At 32.8% G+C, this 21,633-nt stretch overlaps 4 protein-coding genes and 1 non-coding gene across 14 annotated transcripts; 2 read left to right on the top strand and 3 right to left on the bottom strand.

The window, feature by feature from the left end:
- Positions 1-204: 204 nt before the first annotated feature.
- LOC105436234 (B-box zinc finger protein 21) lies at positions 205-2,522 on the top strand. The gene is made up of 3 exons (XM_031888540.1): positions 205-793; positions 1,011-1,415; positions 2,224-2,522. Exons 1-3 carry the CDS (start codon positions 590-592, stop codon positions 2,230-2,232), a joined length of 618 nt encoding a protein of 205 aa, XP_031744400.1. The 5' UTR covers positions 205-589; the 3' UTR covers positions 2,233-2,522.
- A 1,064-nt stretch (positions 2,523-3,586) lies between these two features.
- Positions 3,587-4,758, bottom strand: LOC105436233 (keratin, type II cytoskeletal 2 epidermal). The gene has a single exon (XM_011661409.2). It carries the CDS (start codon positions 4,455-4,457, stop codon positions 3,879-3,881), a length of 579 nt encoding a protein of 192 aa, XP_011659711.1. The 5' UTR covers positions 4,458-4,758; the 3' UTR covers positions 3,587-3,878.
- Positions 4,759-6,125: 1,367 nt separating this feature from the next.
- Positions 6,126-6,198, top strand: TRNAE-CUC. The gene has a single exon. It is a non-coding gene; the product is annotated as a tRNA-Glu (tRNA).
- Positions 6,199-7,977: 1,779 nt separating this feature from the next.
- Positions 7,978-9,723, bottom strand: LOC101220654 (protein EXPRESSION OF TERPENOIDS 1). Its single transcript, XM_004136991.3, has 3 exons — positions 9,500-9,723; positions 8,760-9,393; positions 7,978-8,549 (listed from the first exon to the last, which is right to left on the bottom strand). The coding sequence occupies exons 2-3, from the start codon at positions 9,319-9,321 to the stop codon at positions 8,158-8,160; spliced, it is 954 nt and encodes a 317-aa protein (XP_004137039.1). The 5' UTR covers positions 9,322-9,393; positions 9,500-9,723; the 3' UTR covers positions 7,978-8,157.
- A 3,080-nt stretch (positions 9,724-12,803) lies between these two features.
- LOC101220419 lies at positions 12,804-20,120 on the bottom strand. 10 transcript variants are annotated; one of them, XR_004218127.1, is made up of 10 exons: positions 19,728-20,117; positions 17,020-19,041; positions 16,872-16,926; positions 15,579-15,727; positions 15,003-15,089; positions 14,757-14,885; positions 14,189-14,370; positions 13,785-13,937; positions 13,606-13,709; positions 12,804-13,288 (listed from the first exon to the last, which is right to left on the bottom strand). XR_004218127.1 is itself a non-coding variant. In XM_031888630.1 (7 exons), the coding sequence occupies exons 1-7, from the start codon at positions 19,794-19,796 to the stop codon at positions 14,269-14,271; spliced, it is 2,613 nt and encodes an 870-aa protein (XP_031744490.1). In that variant the 5' UTR covers positions 19,797-20,117; the 3' UTR covers positions 12,804-14,268. The 10 variants fall into 10 exon arrangements, 1 of the variants encoding a protein (XP_031744490.1); XR_004218129.1 differs by having other exon boundaries at positions 13,785-13,891; XR_004218131.1 differs by having other exon boundaries at positions 13,785-13,871.
- Positions 20,121-21,633: the final 1,513 nt, after the last annotated feature.

The raw sequence follows: 21,633 nt of genomic DNA, 5'->3' as shown, positions 1-21,633 counted from the left end.
AACACACACCTGCTGGTGTTTTAAATCAAGATCATCTGCAACAGTGAAAGAAACCAAAATTTCTCTAAAATTAGAAACCTCGAGTGGAACTAATTTTTCTTAGCTTTCCAATCACACCATATGTTTATGTAAGGATAGTGTTCTAATATCCATAGCACAATAAAAAATAAAAAAATGATATGGTTTATGGCAGGGAAAAGAGATGAAAATAAAAGGAAATTAATGAAAAGAAGAAAGTTGGAATCACTGGAGATCAAACAAATTGCAAAGTGTGACATTAATTTTTTTTTTTTTGTTTTTTAAGTAAAGAAAGAAAATGTGATTCCCTTCCAAATCTTATTTTCGATATTGTTCTTCCCTCTCTACCATTCTTTCATTTTTTTAACCAATTTTGGCTCATCCTCTTGGTCTCGTCTTTCTCTAAAAGTCAGAAAAATTGCAGCAAACAGATTTCGACGGCCGCGTTTAATTAACTATTATTTAATACTATTAATTTTACCGTCTTCTACATTTATTGGACTTCACGTAATAAAAGTGTCTCTACAACCATACACCTTACCACATTGGTTAGTGAGTTTGAATAACAATAATGAAAATCCAGTGCGACGTGTGCAGCAAAGACGAGGCGATGCTTTTTTGCACCGCCGACGACGCCGCCCTCTGCTCCTCTTGCGACCACCGTCTCCACCACCAACAACAACCCGATCTCCTCTCCTCTAATCACCATCGTTTCCCTCTCCTCTACCCTAACAACAACAACAACAACCATTTTCCTCTTTGCGATATCTGTCAGGTCTCCTCACCTTTCTCCCATAATAATTAGTTTTGAGATGAGAGAGCTCTATTTAAATCTAATTTTAGTTGTTATATTAAAATTTTCTTTTGACCCATATTTTGTATTGAGTTAGTGATTTATGATGAGGATGGTATCAGATGATGGAGGGAAGTCTAAGCTTTTGGGTACACTTTGTGTTTGTATGTTCACTATCGTTCAAATATCTTCGTTGTAGGAAAGAAGAGCGTTCTTGTTCTGTCAGGAAGACAGGGCGATTCTGTGCAAGGACTGTGATGTTGCAATCCATTGGGCGAATCAAGTTACTCGGAATCACCAACGCTTTCTTCTTACTGGTGTTAAGCTTTCATCAGCTGCTGCTTTTTCATTATCTTCTTTACCTAATTCCAATTCGCACCTTGTAGGGGCTAATAATGTTTCTTCTACTCCTGTCTCCCATTCGCCTTCCGTTGCTGAGAGTTCTACGGCCACTGCCTCCGCCGCCCACGGTTGCGGGTCAATGAACGGTGTGGCGGAGTATTTGATTGAGCCGCTTCCCGAATGGCATTTTGAAGAATTTCTTGACTCTTCTTCTACCACTACTACTAATGCTCCTCCTCCTCATCCTCTTGCTTTCTCTAAGGTCTGCCCACTCACTTTTCTCTTTTTCTCGAAAAAGAAAATACAATCGTTTCAACGTATCATTGTTGAACTCAATCTCATACTCTCCACTTTTTAACACACAAACAAGAAATTAGAAAAAAAATACCACTTTTTTCTTTTGTTGAAAAACACAAAAGATTGTAATTCATAGCTTTTGAAACAAAGAAATAGTAATAGTGGTAGGAAGTGATTATTATAGTTTTAAAATGTTAATGAATATTTTTATCATTTTAATCTTACAATCTTAGTCTAATTTACACTTTTAAATTTGCCCATTTTTTAATTAATTTACTTTCAATGAATTTTAATTTTAGTCTTTGAAACAATTTTTTTTACCATATTGGGTAAAATAATAATAATAATTTTCATGACATAATAAAATATGTTTTAAAATTCATAGCAAAAATGCTAATAAATAATATTTTTTTAAAAATATTCTGAATATATAATTGTGTTGATTAGATTTAAGATTTATGGAAAGATTAAAAATTATAATTGAATAAATTTCTAATTATAAGTGTGAAAATGATATTTAATTCATTACAATTTGATTCCACCTCCTTAAACTTATTGGTTAAATAAAATTTAACTCATACAAATACCTTTTTCTAGCCTGAAATTTGTTTTAAAAAGATGAAAATGAAAGAAATTGGGGTTTTAAAGTTGTTTTTGTTTGTAATGGAAGTGTGTTGAAGAAAGGATATAAAATGTTGATATTAATTTGTATAAATAAACCCAACTGCAGAGCGATGATGGTGACTGCATTTTTCCATTTGTTGATGCTGTAGTGGAATTAGAAATAACCACAGATTCTCTCTCGCTGGAACATTGGAGGATTTCAACTTCTGTGGATGTCCTTCCTCTCTGTTCTTTACTAATAAGGTATGAGGTCGAGATGGAGAAGAGGAACGAATGTAGCAGCGATAGCGATAGCGGCGGAGATTCTACTTTGGTTGACACCATTAAGATGTTCTTGAAATCTCCTGCATTTCATTGCAATGGCAGGCCTTTTGCGCTTGGTATTTTGTTTGTATGTCTACTTACCATTTTGAATAAGAAAGAAGTTTGCTCTTCGATTTCCTTCCTATCTTTCATTCCTTATTACATATTATTAAATATTGTTTGTGTTGATTGAGTTTAGACATATTATTAACCTTTAAATGCACTTGATCCTCAACTGACACTAACAGTTAAATTTGTAATTTGTAAAAGAAAGATCCACAAGAACAAAGAAAAAACTTCCAATGTGCTTGCGGTGCATGCCTTGTAGAGTCAACCTTGATCGAGGTCAAACATATAGCTTGAATCATGGTAGACAACTCTCTTCGATCTTGTGTTAATTTTGGTCTAAGAGCGTCCTTTCACGTCAACATTTTGAAAATATTTTAAATGCAAGAAAGATTGATGATCACCTAGACGTTTTGATTTGGTTTACATCTTTTTTGCATCTTGATCATCATGTTGTTTTAGCACCTTCTAAGCCAATTTTGGTTCAAGTTTTTTGTTTTTAGTTAAATTTTAGTCTAATATCACTCCTAACATATATTTGTCTATGTATTTTAAAGACATATCATTAAACATATATAAGTGAAAATTCCTAGACACTTTAGAGTACATGATCTAATTCATATGTATAATACATAGATATTTTTACTTTTAAATAATTGAGTTGCATTTTTTTCAAACGTGCAATATTCTCAATTTTTAAACATAATATCATTAAAATTTATCATGTCATGCATATATATGAATATGACAACCTACCTTTGTTCTCAACCAACGGAAGTATATGTATAATTAATCGGAATAGATAATAATTAAGAGTATATAGGAATATTTTTAAAACGAGTAATATTTTATTACTTTTTTATATTCATGAATTTATTTACGTTTATCTCTCAATTTAATGTTAATCTATCATTGAAATAATTTTCTTGTTTAGTATAACAACTACAGAGATCGATGAATGATCGAACCTTCAATCTTTAATTACAACAAAACTAAACTCGTTAACCGTAAATGTATTAAGTCCAATTTACTTTTTTTTCTCGAAAATAAGTTAGGCTTCATTAGATTAGCCAACCAATTGCAAAATTTGGGCATAAATATAAAACATGGCACTACAAATATAAAACCATCAAAACCAATCAATGAAAAGGAAAAGGACTTTCTTTAAGGCTGATTTTGCACATTCAACTTGAGCTAAAAAAGAAAAGAGAGAAAATCATTTCTCTGCCCAAACCAAGCAAAATGATATATTACACTTTCACAAAAACTTAGCAATCCAATTCATCTCCCTCACACTAAGGTGAAACAGCTACACAAACTAAAGAGTTTCAACGATAGGAATCAAAATCAACTTCCTTTTGATCAATTAGCAGTCAAATTAAAATGAGTTGAGCTAAAGAGTGGTTATTGTAGAAGTTATGGCGGATCATGCAAACTAAGGGCGTCGATTACAGTGAGCTTTACACATGTATCGACAATCATAAAAGCAAGGTCCGCCGCAATGGAGTGGACAATCTAATCTCATTCCTCTGCATCTTCCTTTCACCATACATTGCGCAAATTCTCCCATTCTATAATCTTTCTCGCTGTACATTCTCTTTCCCTTCACATTTCTGCTTCCTCCGTTATCGTCGCGTCGTCCAACTCTCTCGGATTTTGGCTGTCCTCCACAACCCCATTTCCACCACCCACCTCCACCTCCACCCCATCCCCATCCTCCACCACCTCCACCACCACCTCCTCCTCCTCCTCCTCCACCACCACCGCTGCCCCATCCCCATCCATAGCCGCCGCCGCCTCCTCCCCCGTTTTGCTTGCTGACCTCCACTGTAGTACTATTGCTAGAACTGTTTCTCCTCTCTCCTGCATTCCTCTGTGGCAGCTCTGAGAATGTTAAGAAAGTTACATTCATGGGCATACTTCCATTTCCTAAACCTTCAGCAGCTCTTGACCCAGAAATCACTGTTGCTAAAATCACCAAAGCACTTAATTTGATTGGATTTTCCCACCCCATTTCTTGCAATTGGATCTACTGTTTGAAAGCCCATATATAAATGTAATGTAAACTCCATTGGGTGTTTGTGATTTCTTCTTTTTCAACCCCACAAACCCAACCAAATGTGGTGTACAGATAGGATGCCTTAAAGCATACTTCTTTCTTCTACCCCACTTAATCAAAAGGTACTGGTTTTGGTTTTTTTTTTCTTTCTTTCTTTTTTTCCAATGAGATCCTAACCAAAATTGGAAGAAATAGTTGGGCCAAATGATGCAAATGTAAAATGAATTTTGACAAATAAGTTTGAGATGTTGGAGGGAATTGTTATTGAATTTTATAGAAAGGTAGTGAAAGAAAATTAAAGTGATAAGTTGAGTATTTGAAAACATGAATTAAATTCATTGCTGAAACTTTCAAATTATGCACTCAAACATCCAATTAGACATTGTTTCATTTACAAATTTAATTAGTTTTTGTATGTCAAATACATAGTTTCTTTTGTTTGATGAGTTATGTTTGAATTTGTAAAGTAATTATACAGCTTAGATGTATTGAAATATGGCTCCATTGTTATTTTATTATTCTATATTTAAAGAGTTTTAAATTGCTCAACCTTTAATTATTTGTTCATGTGTAATATAATATCTCATTTTAATTTGAAGAGTTTTTCTCTCCTCTTCTTCTTTCTTTAGTTGAGTTTGAAAGCAAATAACTAATTAAGATGAGTAGTTTGATTGTATTGTTCTATTAGAATAATTAGTCATTATATTCTATTTAATGATACTATACTCTATTTAACGGCTTATGCAGAGTTAATAGTTGCAATATGAAATTGATCAATAATAGTAAAAGTAAGAGGTATTGTTGAGAAATAAGATTGGGATATAGAAAGGAAAGAGTTGTTTGGTTTGGAAGAGTGAGGGGGTGGATGATTGCAAGTGGTGGGGTTGCAATTGTTTGGTTATTTTAGATGCCAATTATACCCAACCAAAAAAGTGGCCTACAAACTCAACTAAATATACCCTTACAAGTTTTAACTCCAAACACATCCAACTAAAGTTTCCCTATATTGATTGTCCAATATCCAAGGAACCACCTAACATCATTGTGCTCTTTTTATCACACACGAAAAGAAAAAAAAAAGAAAGAAAAATCTTGGTGTTTTAATACTTTTAGTTTAAATTTAAAATGTCAAATTTTGATTTTTAAAAGAAAAATGTTTTTGATTTTGACTACAACCACAAATTTGTATTTTTGAGAGAAGAGATTGTTTGACAAAATCAAAACGAAACCACACGTTGGTTTTTAAGTTGGCTTTCATAAATTTCATATTTTAGGAAATGTGAGTTGTGCAACTAAAATAGGTATTTCTTTTCCTCTCATTATTATAGTCTCTTTCTCCTTTTCTTTTAGGTTTTTGAGTCAACTCCTTATTTCTTAAGCTTTGGATCCCTCGACTCACTTTCTATACCCCACTTTGTTTTTGGGCTATCCCTTAAAAAATATGTGTGTGTGTCATAATAGGTCGATTTAATCTTTGAATCGTGACTTCTTTTTAACTTTCATCTTTTAGCACTTTTTTCCCAATTCAAATTACGTTTCAATTTAACTATGTTTAGTTAGGAAAGTTTCTAAAGTTTTATACTTTTTGGATGTTTTGAAAATTATACTCACTGAGATTACAAATCCGTTGTAGTCTAGTTGGTTAGGATACTCGGCTCTCACCCGAGAGACCCGGGTTCAAGTCCCGGCAACGGAATCTTTTTTTTTTCTCTCAGAAGTGGTTTGTTTTAATGTTTTATAAATACCTACATCTTCCTCTACCTCTAACTCTCTCCTTCATGCCCTATCGTAAGTTTTCGTTATCGTTCGTAAGTTTTAGAGAAATAATATATATAGCCCAATCATGAGCCCTCTTTAAGACACAATAGAATTTCTTGACCTTAAAATTAGATAAAAGCAAACTTAAATAGAATCTGTGATATGTACTATATAATGTCATAAATAATATAAATTAAAGCCTCTCAATTAGAGCCTTTATTAATTTGCTGGGTATGGCTACATGATCAGAAAGCTGGAAACCCACAAATCCATGTGGATTTTGATTTATTTGAGGAAAAACAAAAAGGACTCCAAGAATAAAATCTATAGCCATTATTAGGCCTTTTGATGTTATTATAGGGTTTATTACGACACATAGTGTAATATTGGAAATTGGAAAAAATATAGCCTCTAATCTCTGTTTTTGTTTCTATTTCTCTACTGATCTCTAAAATTCCATCCAAAATGTAAGTCACATATGTTTAATTGTAAAAATTTTGTACATCACACTGTAGTGAATAATCTCTCATCTAACAAAGAGTATGTGTGTCTAGAAATATTAAAAACCCTAAACCTCATGGCACACAATGCTACATGTGATGCTCTAGCCTAATGGCACAATTTTGAACAGCACCGCAGCGATGATGTGTGATTGAAGCTAGATGATTATCAACTATGCAGCTTTGCAATAATATTTATATATTGATATGTGTGTGTGTGTTGGACAATAATCTCCATATATACCATAGTGAGATGTGAAAGAACTAATAATTTGGCACAAAATCCATCCAACAAATTAGAGCAATATTGATTCAAATCAAGCCATGATAATTGTTTGCAGTATCAACAAAAGTAGCTAGTTAAACAAATTAATACCAAAATTCAATTAGAAAAAATAAAGTGCAAACTCATGAAGTATAAACCCTAGTACGTCATAAATCAAAAAAGAAGAGAAAAGAAAATCAAAGGCATTAAATATATGAAGTATAGTACTTAATTTATTTAAGTTGACATATAATAATTGAACTAAATAAAACAAAGACCTTAATGAATAAGAATACTCCCATGGTCTTCAATTAGCATAGAAGCCAATCATGTGACAAAGTACGGACAATATAATAAAAAGCAATGAAAAAGAAGATAAATTAATTAAATTCCACAAATGATCTACTTAATCACATATTCAAAAAAAAAAAAAATTAATCCATACACATTCAACCATACATATACATGTAAATGAGAGGGTTGAATATTTGATCACCCAATATTTCTTATATATTTACATATATTTTATAAATACACATAAAAAAGATATCATTAATAAATTTGAATGAATACGAATACAAAAAGCATATTTATTTATTTAAATAGTTTTTATAAATATTTTGATTTAATAAAAAAATTTATTGACATCTATATATGACCATAGATAATATCGACTTAGTTCAAATATATGTATTAATATTGTAAATCAATATTTTAATATTTTCTCTTAGCATGCATACGAGCCTCTAAACACATTATTGATCCAAAACTAATAACATGCAAAATCTATTATTTGCCCTGTTTTATGGTCATAAGCTTAGCCTTTTTGTATTTATTAATTTTTTTCAACTATAGAAAATGAATATTCAAACCTTTGATTGATGGATGAAAATTATAAATTTAGCTATGCTCATATGATAATTTATGACATATGAGAATGCAAAATTAAATATAACGTAGGGATGGATAGAATTTAGAAGTTGTATCTAGTTATCATCATCATCACCATTGTATACTCATACATTAATTTAATTAAAATAACATCATGATCTTATTTTATTGTGTTCATTCAACACATCATAAAATGGAGAAGTTTTTCTTTTTCTAGTTTAATTAAGAATCTCCATTTTTGTTAGGTTCTTGTGGATGGAAAAAATTGCGTACCGGCGTTGTTGTATGTGTGGTTGATTGGGATAGGATACAGTGAAGATTCCACAAATGGGGCAGATGATGATGATTGGCTAACTCTCCCGCTCCCGTTGGATGCTCCAATCACGAGATCGAGCAGTTGACTGTCGTCTTCTCCCCTGTGGCAGTATGAGCTCTCGCCACCAATATCGATACTCATATTTTGACTGCTTTCGGGACCGTGGTCGTAAAGAATGCCTTTGAACATATGGCCACCAACGTTCACTGATGTTTGATAAGCTAATTGTTCTTCAACGTTGTCAATGGCACTGACTTTTACACACCGGAAATTAGCTGGGGAATTGAATTCAGCTGGAAAATGTGCAACTTGTAACCCTAATTTAATTCAGAACCACATTGATTAGAACAAACACTCAAAGCAATCATCTCCACCAATCTAAGCCATTACATCATTGAGTTCGAGGTCCAAATCATCCCCACCTCCATCCCAACCCCATGTTTGTTTGAACTTAAAAATAATAATAATAATCATAATAAATTTTACCGTAAACCATCGGCTTAAGCTTATTTATTTGTTTAATTTACCTGAAGTAACAGTAGGAGTTGCAAGAAGTGGCTGATTTTCTCCAAGTCTTTTGAGAGTGGTTTGATCTGATTGATTTGCTTGAGATTGTTGTCGACGATGGTTCTGAAAAATCTGATGACGTTGTTGTTGTCGTTCCCGTCGCTTAGCAGCCGGAACCCAAGTACTCTTAACATGGGTTTGGCATTGAAACCCTCGACTCTTACAACAAGTCCTGCACCTCAAATGAGAACAATCTTTCTTAGCTTGATTCCCACAATCTTGACAATTCATCCCACCACCACCACCTGATCCTCCTCTCATCATCGAAAACCCTAATCTGGAAACGAACTCATGATCGGAGGCGTTGATGATCAAGTTCTTCCTAGTAGGACCCACAACTCCAAAGGAAATGTAGTTCTCCACATTTTGTTGAGGCCAAATCTCCAATCCCTTGGAGTAGATCTCTTCATTGTTATTGTTATTGTTTGTACTATACAAAAACAATTGTTGTTCTCTTCCTGATCTTAGACTTTCTTCTTCATCTTCCTCTTGTTTCCCACCTAAATACAACAACCCTCTCATACTTTCTTCAACTTAATTTTTCTCTATACCAATCTTAATTTGGCTAATGACTTTATATATACTTCAAAGGCCCTGCAAAAAAATCTGTAGGTTAAATTTTAGAAATTTATTAATTTTGTAGGGATAAAAGTTGAAAGTGAAAGAAGAAATTAAGAAAGAGGGTTAGGTTATGGGTTACCGGTGGAATATTTTGGAAGAATATGGCCTGAAAATGCCGTCGTCTTTAATACTGCCGGGATTTGCTCTGATCATTTAACACAACTAAACCAACACACACACTCACTCATACTACTCTATAAAATACAGAGGGATTTGGGATTCTTTCCTTTTTCTTTTGCAAAGGAAAAAGAAAAAGTTTTGGGGGGTTTAGAGAGAAGAGAGAGAAGAGAGAGAAGAGAGAGGAGAGAGGGATTTAATTCATCATTATTTACTTTACTAACACACAGTAGATCTAGTTTCTTACTTCAATGAACCCAATTGACTGTGTAAATGACCAAAGATATATCTCATCTGCATGGAGATGGATTGTAAGGACGACTCAAACTGTCATTTCAATTTTGCTTTTAATTAAAAGAAAAAACTCTACGAAAACGTAGCTCATGAAAAAAAAACTTCTAACTACATTTCCATGTCGAGAATTTAGCTTAACTCATACATCTATATATGTCTAAGATCAAATTTTTGTACTAAAATGAAATGATTTTAGAGTAAAAGAAAGAAAAAGTGTGGAATAGAATGAAAATTATAAACAGGTTCGTGGTTTTATTTTTTCGTGGAAATGAAAATGGAAAAAGAAAAGAATATAGAAATTTGTGGATTGATTAATTAATTAATCTCCCATATGTATATTTAGAAGGAAAGGAGATGTTTTGTTCTGTGACTTTATAAAATAGTGTTAAATATTCAATTTTACTAACTAAACTTCATCAATGTTGACGATTAAAACTTGCACATTAATTTATATCCTACTTTAAACTAACTCATTAACATGAAACGTTGTATATTGATGAGTGAGGTCAAATCAGAAAAGAATAATATTCATCGTTTGGTTTGGAGTATGGAAAGTTGGAGAGTGTGTGTATTAGTGCTATATTTTTTGTATTGAAAAGTTTGAAATATATATATATATATATATATATATATATATATATATATATATATTGTGAAATAAGACAGATGTGTTGAAGTGGGAAGAGGGCAGGAAGCATTAGTATATATTTAATTAAGGCAAGAGGAATTAATGGTTTAGAAGAAAAGAGAATAAAGCAACATTTAATTGGGAATAATGAGGGGGGGAAAGAGTACATTATATTTGTTATATTGTAGGGGAAGAAGATATAAGTAAAGCACTCATTAGTTAGTTGAGATGTATTGATGCACCATTTATCCCTTTTAATTAGTGAATATTTAACTTTAACTCACATATTAGATAGATTTGATAAGTTGATTATAGATATAAATTGAAAAATTATGGAGTGTAATGTATATTCATTTAAAAAATGAATGGAACCCTAAAAAAAAGTGTATAAATTAATAGAATAGAATAAGAATGAGTGAAGAGAGAAAAGACAAATATTTGTTTAAGTATATGGGGATTAATTAAATGATGAAGCGGCGGTGGTAGTTGGACATGTGACCTCCAAAGAAAGGAAACCCTATGATCATATCATATCATATAATATAACAAAATATGATTCATTCATGAATGGAGTTTATATTAGTATAGTTGGTCAAATGAGATGAGAAGTACTGTTTGCAGAATTTGCGGGTAATATAAATTATAAACCAAATGCCTCTTTCTTTTTCTTTCCTTTCATTTTATCTCTTTAATTTATTCACTAATTGCCTTTTTTTTTCTTCATCTAATCATTTTCCCTTTCCTTCCTTTCGGCTTTACTTCCCTTTCCAAATCTTCTCCATTTTTGACCAGATAATATCAAACATCATCTAATCTCAAAATAATATTGTTTAGAAATTTTAATATTAAATCAATCTAAAAGATAAATCCACATTTTTCATCTTCTTCTTGAAGGATTTGTCATTAGTTTTTGTTTTCAATGTGCAATAATCAAATTGTAAACATAGTTGAACGAGTTAAAATGAAATGATGTGTGTTGTGACTTCGCTAAGAAGTTATATATATTTGATTTGATTTTTTTCTAATAGTGTTTTACACTAAATGTGTTTAATTTAAAATTGCTTTTGAGAAAAGTGAGTCAAACTCATGGTCTTGTGGTTGCAAAAGTATTGTTATATATAGTGGATAGGTGGCTGATTAATTAGACAAATTTTGTAGATTATCTCCTCATTTACAATAAAATTAATATTATATAGTAAAACAAAACAAAGAGTGATATTTTTCTTTTGGCTAAAAATAAAAATAAAAAGGTGATAAATTAAAAATATAAAGCCACGTTTGAACTGTCGGGAAACTAAAGACAAAGATAAATAATAATAATAATGATAATAATAATGATATTGATAAATAAAAAAAAGCTTTTGCTAAATGAAATAATAATAGATTTTTTGCTATTTTTTAGTGAGATTTGACGAATAATTCACAAGAAATAGTATTATAGAAGATCAAATTAAAATTAAATTAATTTAAAGATCAAATTTAAATATATGCAGAAGTAGTCAATATTTTTTGAAAGCTTTTTTTAAGTTTAGTATTCTATTTGTGGTTAAGTTTACTTTGTAGGTTTTTATTTAGGGCTACTTTAGTGCTATTTATAATTTTATATATATATAAATATAAAGATGCTTTGGTTTTTTCTCTTTCCGTTCCATGGAAAAGTTTTGATGCTTCATTGGCAGATAACCTTCTTTTCTTTTTCTTCCTTCTTCACAATTTTGAATTTGAATTTTGTTTTGTAATTTATTAATTGTCAAAAATGAATTTTGAGAAAAATATTTAAAATGTGTGTATTTTGTTATAAAATTAATTTATAATAATTAAACTTTTTGAAATACTATTAGTATAAGACAAACCAAACACATTTTTGTATATAAACGTTTATAAATAGGTCAAACCAAACATGTAAGTGTTTAGATTTTAAACTTATTTTACAAAGAAAAAAAAATTAAAATGTATTTTCAAAAAAACATTTTTTTTAAAAGGCATTCCAAACAAAATCTAATTGATGGTAATGAATGTTGAAAAAGAACTAGAATGTTGTCGAATTTAAATTAAAAAAAATCATTTACACTAACTTTTATGAACTCCCTACTCAAATTTCTTCTTTTGTCTAATTTAATTGAGAAATCATTCCTTATCAACTTCATCTTCCTAACCCAAAATAAATTTCAAATGCTAGAATACACTCTTTATAATATCAAATGCATGCATGAAAACCATCCTGTCTTTGCAACCTTCATGTATGCATTCTCTCAATTTATTGTTATCTTTATGGAAGGGGGAGGGGGTGTTTGTTTTATATTCCCAGAATCCCAGTTTTGATGTACATATCCTGATTCAGATCTTTGTATGAACATTTATGATACTTGTTTGTATTTCAAAAATAAATGTTCTAGAAACCTTCTCACCATATTTTCTTGGATATTGACTGGAGAAAGATTTGTTTATAATTTGAAGGGAAGCAAACCTCTCATCAACAAGGGTTTGGGTTATTTTCTTGATACATTGAAAGCACTATAAGTAGTTTGACCTCAAAGAAAATGTCTATGATTTTAACCGATGTAAAAACTTCCCAACGTTCATCCTCCCGGTATGCCAATCTTCATCCAAATTCAGATTTTGGTAGACAAATCAAACCGTCTTTTGTTTCTTCTTGGGAATCTTGCGGTTTTAGTTGTCTCGAAAACTTTCTTGTAGCATTTTCCATCATTTCTACATCCCCAGGCACTCGTTGATTCGTTGTGAGTTGCTCTACTTGACAAGATAATTGAGCAAATACACGATTGTATATCAATCATTCTTGATTTCCTCAAACGGACTCCCACCCAACTGCATTGGACCAAAACTGGGTGAGTGTCCTCTGCTTCCAATGTAATCCAATTAGAAAATTTCTAGTATTTAGGTCGCTGCACTCTATAACCAAACTACCAATGGCTGTAAAACATCCAAGACACTACTACAATGATTTGCAATGAGCTAAAATAGCTTGTGAATACACGTTTATAAGCTGAACAGCAGCCCTTACAAACTGTGGTTAAATAGCATTAACCAGGCCTGCAGAAGTTAAACAGAGACTAGCCAAGAAACCGCTGCAAAAGCCCGAAAAATACAAGAAAGTTTAAAAGAAGACTTCCAACATCAATTACCTTTAATTTGACCTCAAGCTAGCTATATCAAAAAGGATAGCAACTTTAGCTGGTGCTCCAAGAGCAACAAGTGGGAACATCATGTTCGGATCCAACTTGGATTTCTATAGGAGTAACCAGAATGCAGGTTTGAGTCAGGTATCGTAGCCAGGTTGGGTAGGGAACAAGAATAGATATACCTATATCTTCACAATTTGGTTGGACAGCTCCTGGCTGATGTTACCGGTCAAAATAATCTCCAGAAATGTGTTGCTATTGCTTCCCATCTTTAGCAATCCAATGAAACCTCATTGAGAAAAAGACGTCCAATCACCAAACATCAAACAAAATTCCTACTGAATTAGTGAAACAAATAGAATTCGCATTTCAACTCATATACCAGATAACAACTTAACACAGCATACCCTTTCTTACTCCTCATGTTATATTTTGTTAGATTAGGAGACCCTTGCTCTAGGGTGCTCTGAGTTCATTTTTGTATGTCCTTATATTATTTCGTTGTTTTTTCCCAATGAAAGACAACCATTTATTTATATTCATAATAATTTTCTATTTATTAAAAACAAAACTTAACCAGGTATACCTAAAGAATCCATGAAGTGCAGAAAAACGAGCACCTCCCAAGTGTACAACTGTTCATGCTAGCTAGGTTGACATCTGTCATCATGATTGAAACTCCTGTTTGTGAGACATCTTGCCTATGTTATCCAAATACTGCTTCATACAAGTTTGGTTCGACTCAAATATAAATCGCATTGCCCTTATCTGCAAATGCACACAGATGAAAAGGGAAAACATTCAATTCTCAAGCATAGACGTACAGCCCAACACGATCAAGGTGAAAATTCAGAATTCCAACGCCCTTCCCAGGCTCCAGGCCCACAAAGAATAGTAATTTAACAGGTAAAATGCGGAACTGTTGTATCATCTAATCATGTTTTAAGCAGTGTCTACCTTACGTACAATATTTCATCCATGGGAAGAGTGTGTGCGTTCTCTTTACATACCTTGGGTCATTTTTCTCCCATATAATGAAAATCATGAAACAACACTACTTCATCCCACCAGTAAATCAAAGAGATGTGGACCATTCTCCCAAAAAAGTAAACCAGAACTATTAAGCTGTTCTCCTTACAGTAACTAGAACATACCTCAATAATGCAGCCAGAATTCAGTCGCAGGCAGTGACCAGGGGCCACATCCTTGCTATTAATGGAGATTGAGCATTTGCCAAGATTCTTCAGGGAGAAAAATCCATCTTGATCAATTTTTATAATAGCCTGGAAAGAGAATATGATCCATCCATTTCCATTAGGAAACCATTTGAAAAGGAGGCAAATAAACAAGCAAAATTTTTTTTAATAACTTAATTTGAGAAGATATTGAATCAACTCTACCTGCCGTCGAGATATTTTGTTACCACTTCCCTCCCTTCCTAAGTCAATGTCCACAATGACATCCTCCGTTGCTCTACCTAATAGAACCTGCATACAAATGACACTAGATAAGCCAAGTCAGACAATATTCCTTTAACTTTCCTTTAGGAACAAACCCACTCTTATTACATTCTTTAGTTGCTTCAGTGCATTTTAACGAGTGGCTCAACATTATCCCGAAGTTTTTAAATTGAACTCAACTACATCCTTCTCAACCAATAGGTCTGTCCATTGTCCAAGACGCTAAGGAAATCATTGAGTAGGGAATCAAAAGAGAACAGCAGGAAAATGAAGCATACGGCAGGGAATTCAAATGGCAGAAAAAACCGCCAAAGGAAAGGGACCTAATACTCGGATGCTAGTTGGACAAAAGTTTTGTCACAAAACTGCCATATCAACATCCTCGGCAGTGGCAAACATTTTACATTCTATCCAATTCAAGTCATCCAATGACCTCATAAATACCCCTCTCAAACAAGAGCTCCGTGATTAACCATTGATAATTGGCTTACTTGAAAACATAAATCATTTAAGTACCTCTGACTTCTTAATGAAATGCCTCGAATGCCGGCCATGCAGAACTGCTAATGCCCCATGAGACGCAATAGATCTTTGGGTGCAAGCATTAGCCCCTTGCTCCAGTCTTATGATGCTCTTCCGTGTCTCCACATGTTGGTATTTTAAGACTATAAATTAAAAAAGAATATAAGCATGTGAGGATAAAATAAATAGAATGTTACTCGGTAAATAGAACTGATAGTGTACAAATAAAGAAAAGCTAAACTTGGATCACAACCACGTGGATCTGCAATAGAGTGATCACGTAAAGTGAGATTAATGTGCAGCCACTTGTACGCACACAGTAGCTGACAGTGGAATCATCAACAGGCTAGTTCTTGCTACAATGTATTAGGAGTATTTATAAGCTAGCTATCAAAAGCCAACTAATATTTGAAATTTAATACTGATACAAAACATGGAAACTTGACTTCTTTCAAAAACCAAGCTTGGAATATATAGGAGGTTCTGTATCAATTTGCCATAACAATATTTTCCAATATAGTTACAAAACAATTTATAACAAATTTGCACACTACACTCGAGCATGTGCGAATTATACATGTCTAAATAGATTTCTTACGAAGCATTTAAAAGATGAGAATAAAAGCATCTTAATAATGCAATCCATTGATGGAGAGCACCGACCAAAATAGAACCAAGAAAGTACCATAAATGAATTTAATTGACAATAAACTTACTGACATTCATTACTTTATTCCAGAGGAGATAAAGTAGGAATAATGAAACTATAAAAAAGTTGTTTCTAATGTTCACTAGAAGTGCTAAGAATTTGCATAGTTCATCATTATACCCTTTTAACTATATAAAACCTGACTACATGAGAATGAAAATCCAAAATATGATGAATCCAATGAATAATTTGCACTCAAATTATAAAAAATCTTTTTTCATGAATCAAAACCCTGCAAATTCTAACAATTTCAATATGGATAACTTCAAACCAAAAACAGAATTTAGAAACACTATTGATTTTAATCTATTTAAATTAAATGATTATCCAAAAAGACAAAACAAAGAGGGCACTTCGATCCTGTATTATGATATCAGATCTAAAATTCCATGAAAGCAAATGGAACATCATATGCAAACATACAGATGAATAATAGTTCATGGCTATTTCATCCTCACATGACCAGGACAGTAGGATTTGCAGTTAGCAAGACAGCAACATATTTAAGAACTGATTTAACCAGAAATAACGTGAATAAAAATTAATAATTTAATAACTATTAGTCATCTATACGTTACCTTCTTCACTAGAATACAGCTCCTGATCTTCTGGATCCAAGTCCATATCAAGTATCTGAAAGAGAGTTTTAAAAACCCGTAAGAGACAAATGAAGCAAGAGTTACAAATAACCATCTGTCACTCAACCAATTATCACAAAAAATTTACCATTGCTTCAATATCTGAAAAATGTGGTATGTCGTCTTCACTGTCAATAGATAATAAATCATCTTGATCGGATGTCGAAGATATTCCATCCTGTTCTGCACAAAAAACACCTTGAGTACCCTCTTCCTGTGATAAACGATGATCTTTCAATGTAGCCAATATATCTGGTTCCTGTTTAATGCCACAAGCAGCACTTGGTGTGTATCTTCTAACATTGTCAGAATCAAAGCCTGGCTTCTCTACATGAGCATTTAAAAAATTTTGGCCAAGATGATTTACCCGAGAAATTTCATTGTTTTCTTCCTTGAACACAACAGGCTGGATAGCATCACTATTTACATTTATTGAGCTAATATTATTCACAGGTGACAAGTGTCTGGAGTTGCCATGGGATAATTTGTTCAAATTAACTGAAGCTCCACCAACCAGATGCTTTTCAACTCTTTCAGGGAAACCGTGCAATGCACGAGGTTGTCCATGATTTTTCCTCTCCCTCACAAGGTACTGAGTCTCACCAGATTTCTCATCATAAGTGAAATCCTTGGTAGATGAAAAGGTAGAATCTTGAAATTGGCTCCCCATTGGTGTTAACGGAGGTAGAAAAACATCGTCATTGCTCGGGATTTCTGGGTCTTCTGTGTTCAAGGCGCAAAAAAGAGGTTCGTTACCTTTTCCAGGGCATTGACTGCCTAAAGAAGCGGATGGTGACGGATGGGCTTCTGAACTACAATCCAAATGTCCAACACCACCATGGGATTCTTTTTCATATAACTTTCCAGAACATGCAGTGGGGGGGTCTACCAATGCATCCGTTGGCCACCCTGTTTCTGCATTAATTCCAGTAGTTGTTTGGTCATGGTTGACTTCATTAGGTGAATTCAACAAAAGTGAGCTTAAACCATCATAATATGACTTATCAATCACATCCTTTCCATCAACATCCATGAAAAGTAGCTCATCTTCATTGCTTAAGTTCAAAAGAGAATTAGACAATTCTGCAAAATCAACTTCAGCAGTGGCATTTGGACTTTTCAAATGGTCGTGCTGGACTTCAATCTTCAACTTCAAGTCAGAATGAGCATCATAGCCTGCTAGTCTTGCATTTTGAATGTTTTTGTTCCCATCATCATCAGGTAGATCAAAAGAGTCACCTATAGGCATATCCTTATCTGCAAAGCCAACATCAATAGGCAAGGCCGGTGCTGAGGCATTTCTCCATATTGGCATACCAGGAAGAGGAGATGAGTACTCAACATTGTGAAATGATGCACCAGAATCAGAAACAGGAGAATTAAAGACATCATTATCCTCTAGTTCAGAGCCCATTGCTCTCTGATCATTGCTAAGTTGACCAAAAGTAGAATGTCTCACCTCTAAATCATTATCAAAGAGACTGTGGACTGGAAAGCCAGCTGATGGAGCCATTTCTTCTACATGAGATTCATTTGCCGAGAGAGGAAGACTCTCTCCCATAATGTGAGAAATTCCCTCCTGTCCATTCTCAAGGCTCCTAGAAAAATGCTTTTCAACTGTATGTTGGCATTCAGAATGAAAAGTGTGTTCTGCATCATCAGTATTCATCCCATTTTGAGCAAAATTACATTGCAAGATCCCCAGCTCTGAGCCCTGAAGTCCGAAACCATCTGATGTTGGAGGAATACAATTTCCTGATATAGGTTCTTCAACACCATAGTTACTATCACTGGGTCCAACAAGAAAACCCAGGTCCATAGGGTTAAATGGTTCATTGCAAATTCTTCTACGCAGAGTATAATAGCGACGACGTACAGTCCCATATTTTCTCTTCCCACCAATACATTTAGTTTCTTTTGGATTACCAAATTTGTTAAACTTTGACGGAAGGGGAGAAGAGCGCTCAAAGTCAATCATGGACATAGATGCATCTTCAGATACAATTGGATCATAAAGTAAAGAATGCCATCGTTCTTGTAATTCTCTTACTGTGTATCTTCGAGAAAACTGCACAGCACCTTTAGCAAGGGATTCCAAGGAAGCACCTGCCTGGAAGTTTATAAAAAAATGTGTATAAAAAAAACACCAATACACTAGTTCCCTTGACAGCAAAAAAGTGTTGAAATGCATTCCAAAACAACTAGCACGTATACAAAGAACCTTAAGCATAGTTACCAAAGACAGTCTTTTTAAAAAAACTATGTTTTTAGTTTCCAGAACTTGGCTTGGTTTTAAACATTGTTCGAAAGTAGGTAATAAAGTAAGAATCTAGAGGTGGAATGGGTATTTATTGCTTTAATTTTTAAAAACTAAAAGCCAAAAACAAATTGGTTATCGAACAGGACCTAAACGACCTATTATTGGTATTTAATTATCAAATTATAACTTCCAGATAGATAGGGCAGTTAAATGCTTTCCAATTATAAAGAAAAAGTTCCTATCTGAATCATCCTCCCACGGATTTTCTAGCACAAACATCCCGCGTACCATAACTTGAACTTCGTGTGAGAGTGACCATACATCGTAAACATAATCACTATGTGGGGAGAAAAAATGAAGGCATTCAACAGAAAGAAACCAAACAGCAATCAAATTTAAATCAGTTGAGCGGTAAGAAAATGAATTACCCCGAACCACAGTTGAGAGAGACAAACAAGACCGAGTAATCAAAGATAACAAGTCTTACGCGTGAATCTCGAAAGGAGTTTAATTCAAAAGAGAGGAAATAGTTTTACCTCAACGGCATTCTTGAGCAGAATATCGTCTTCAGGAGTCCAAGGCGCGACAGGGGCAAGAGCTCCCATCTCCCTAGGGCAACAATTCCTAAACCAGTCTCTCTTTGTAGAGTGTGTAATGTTATCACCAAGCGTAGCAGCAAGAGAAGTAAAACGAAGAAGAGTATGGGTCCAAGATGAGAATCACCGGTGGTTCGAGGGTGGGTGAACTGCCGCAATAGCGTCGGAGAGGAGACAGGATCGCCGGAGGTGTAGAGGACGGGCGGTGCGTGTATGGCGGCTTGAGCACACGTGAGAGGGAGAAGGAAGAGGAAGTGGATGGGGCTCATGGGGCTTAGGGTTTTCTTTCTTTCCTACCCTTTTTTTTCTTTTTCTTTTTTTCCTTTTTTCTTTTTTTCTTTTTCTTTTTGACAATTTGTTTTTAATAAAAATGGAACAAAAGAAAAACTTTTTCTATTTTGAATATGAAATTTAAAATATAGCATTTGGTTGTATGTTCGAACTTTTAAGGTAGGATTGGAAGCAGATTTAGAAAATTTGAAAAGGATATTAAATCATTTTCATGAATGATTAGGTTTTAAATTTCTACCCAAATTTGATGTAAATAAGTGAAAATTAATTGTATATGGCAAAATATTCATCAACGTTGGTTGCAGACTTAGCTGGTGGAGTTGGTATTTATAAAAAAAATGGATAAAATATAAAATAAAGATTAACTCGATAACCAAATATTTTAAAATCTAGAGAAATAGCAAATTAATAAGAACATTTGAATTGAAATTATTGGATGACCCGTTTCAAATTGTATTTGATTATCATCTAATTGTTATTTGATTGTTGATCTAATTATTCTTTTACTTGTTTGGCCCAAGGATTATTACTATGTACGTAAGTTATGATAACTCAATTCTTGTTTGGAGGAAAGGTTATCATAACTTGTTTTAGGTTTATCCTAACTCATCTTCTCTCTCTTTTTTTTCAATTCTTCTTCAACTCCCCGTAATTCTAAACTCTATTCTGTTTTCTGTAATTTTATTATTTCATTTATTTTTAAAATTTTACTATTTTTAGTTAGTTTAATCATCTTTTTTAAAAGAATTATTATTTCATGTCTTTTATTGAGTTTGGAAGAAAATTTTTTAATATGGTTTCTTAAAAAAATCTCCAATAATTTCATACAATTCCATTTTGTATTTGAAAAAATTAAGGTAAATTATTTTATGAAAACTATGACGGTTTGATAAATCAAATATACGAAATTTGTGTATTTTGAGTTAAAATATGAATTTTAAAAAATATTCGCACCTAACAATTACGTAAAAATGTTGAAAATTGACGTCATATTTTAAAAAATATACTGAAAATTGTTTTATGAAAGTAAGACATTTTGAGGAATTATATACGAAATTTGTGTATTGGATTTAGAAAATAGTTTTTTCTTTACATCGATAAATTATTTACATGTAAAAATTATTTAAAATACACACTATATTTAAATAAATTATTGAAAAATGTTTTATGAAAATATGACAAATTAATAAATTAAATATACAAATTTTGTGTATTTAATTTAGAGTACGATTTCTTTTTAAAGTGTATAAAGAAATAAATTTCATAATTCTACCTAGTTAATCATTCCCCCGAACACATTTATCATAACTACCTCCTAAGTGTTCCTACGTTACTCTTCCTCACACATGTATTATCATAATAGTAGGTTTACATAACACTAGTCATTTATAACCCGACCCTTTCCACAAACAATTTATTGTTATTTGATGTTCATGGTTAATGACGTTGATTTACCATTTGATTGTTATTTAGTTTAACATTTATTGTTATTTAATGCAAATGATACTAAGTTATTCCATGACCTTGCATGTTTTTTGTAGTTACTAATTAATTT

The sequence above is a fragment of the Cucumis sativus genome, chromosome 7 (assembly GCF_000004075.3).
Source record: "Cucumis sativus cultivar 9930 chromosome 7, Cucumber_9930_V3, whole genome shotgun sequence".
NCBI classification, from domain to species: domain Eukaryota; kingdom Viridiplantae; phylum Streptophyta; class Magnoliopsida; order Cucurbitales; family Cucurbitaceae; genus Cucumis; species Cucumis sativus.
Note: the sequence above shows the minus strand (reverse complement) of the source record. Positions and strands in the feature narration are given on the sequence as shown.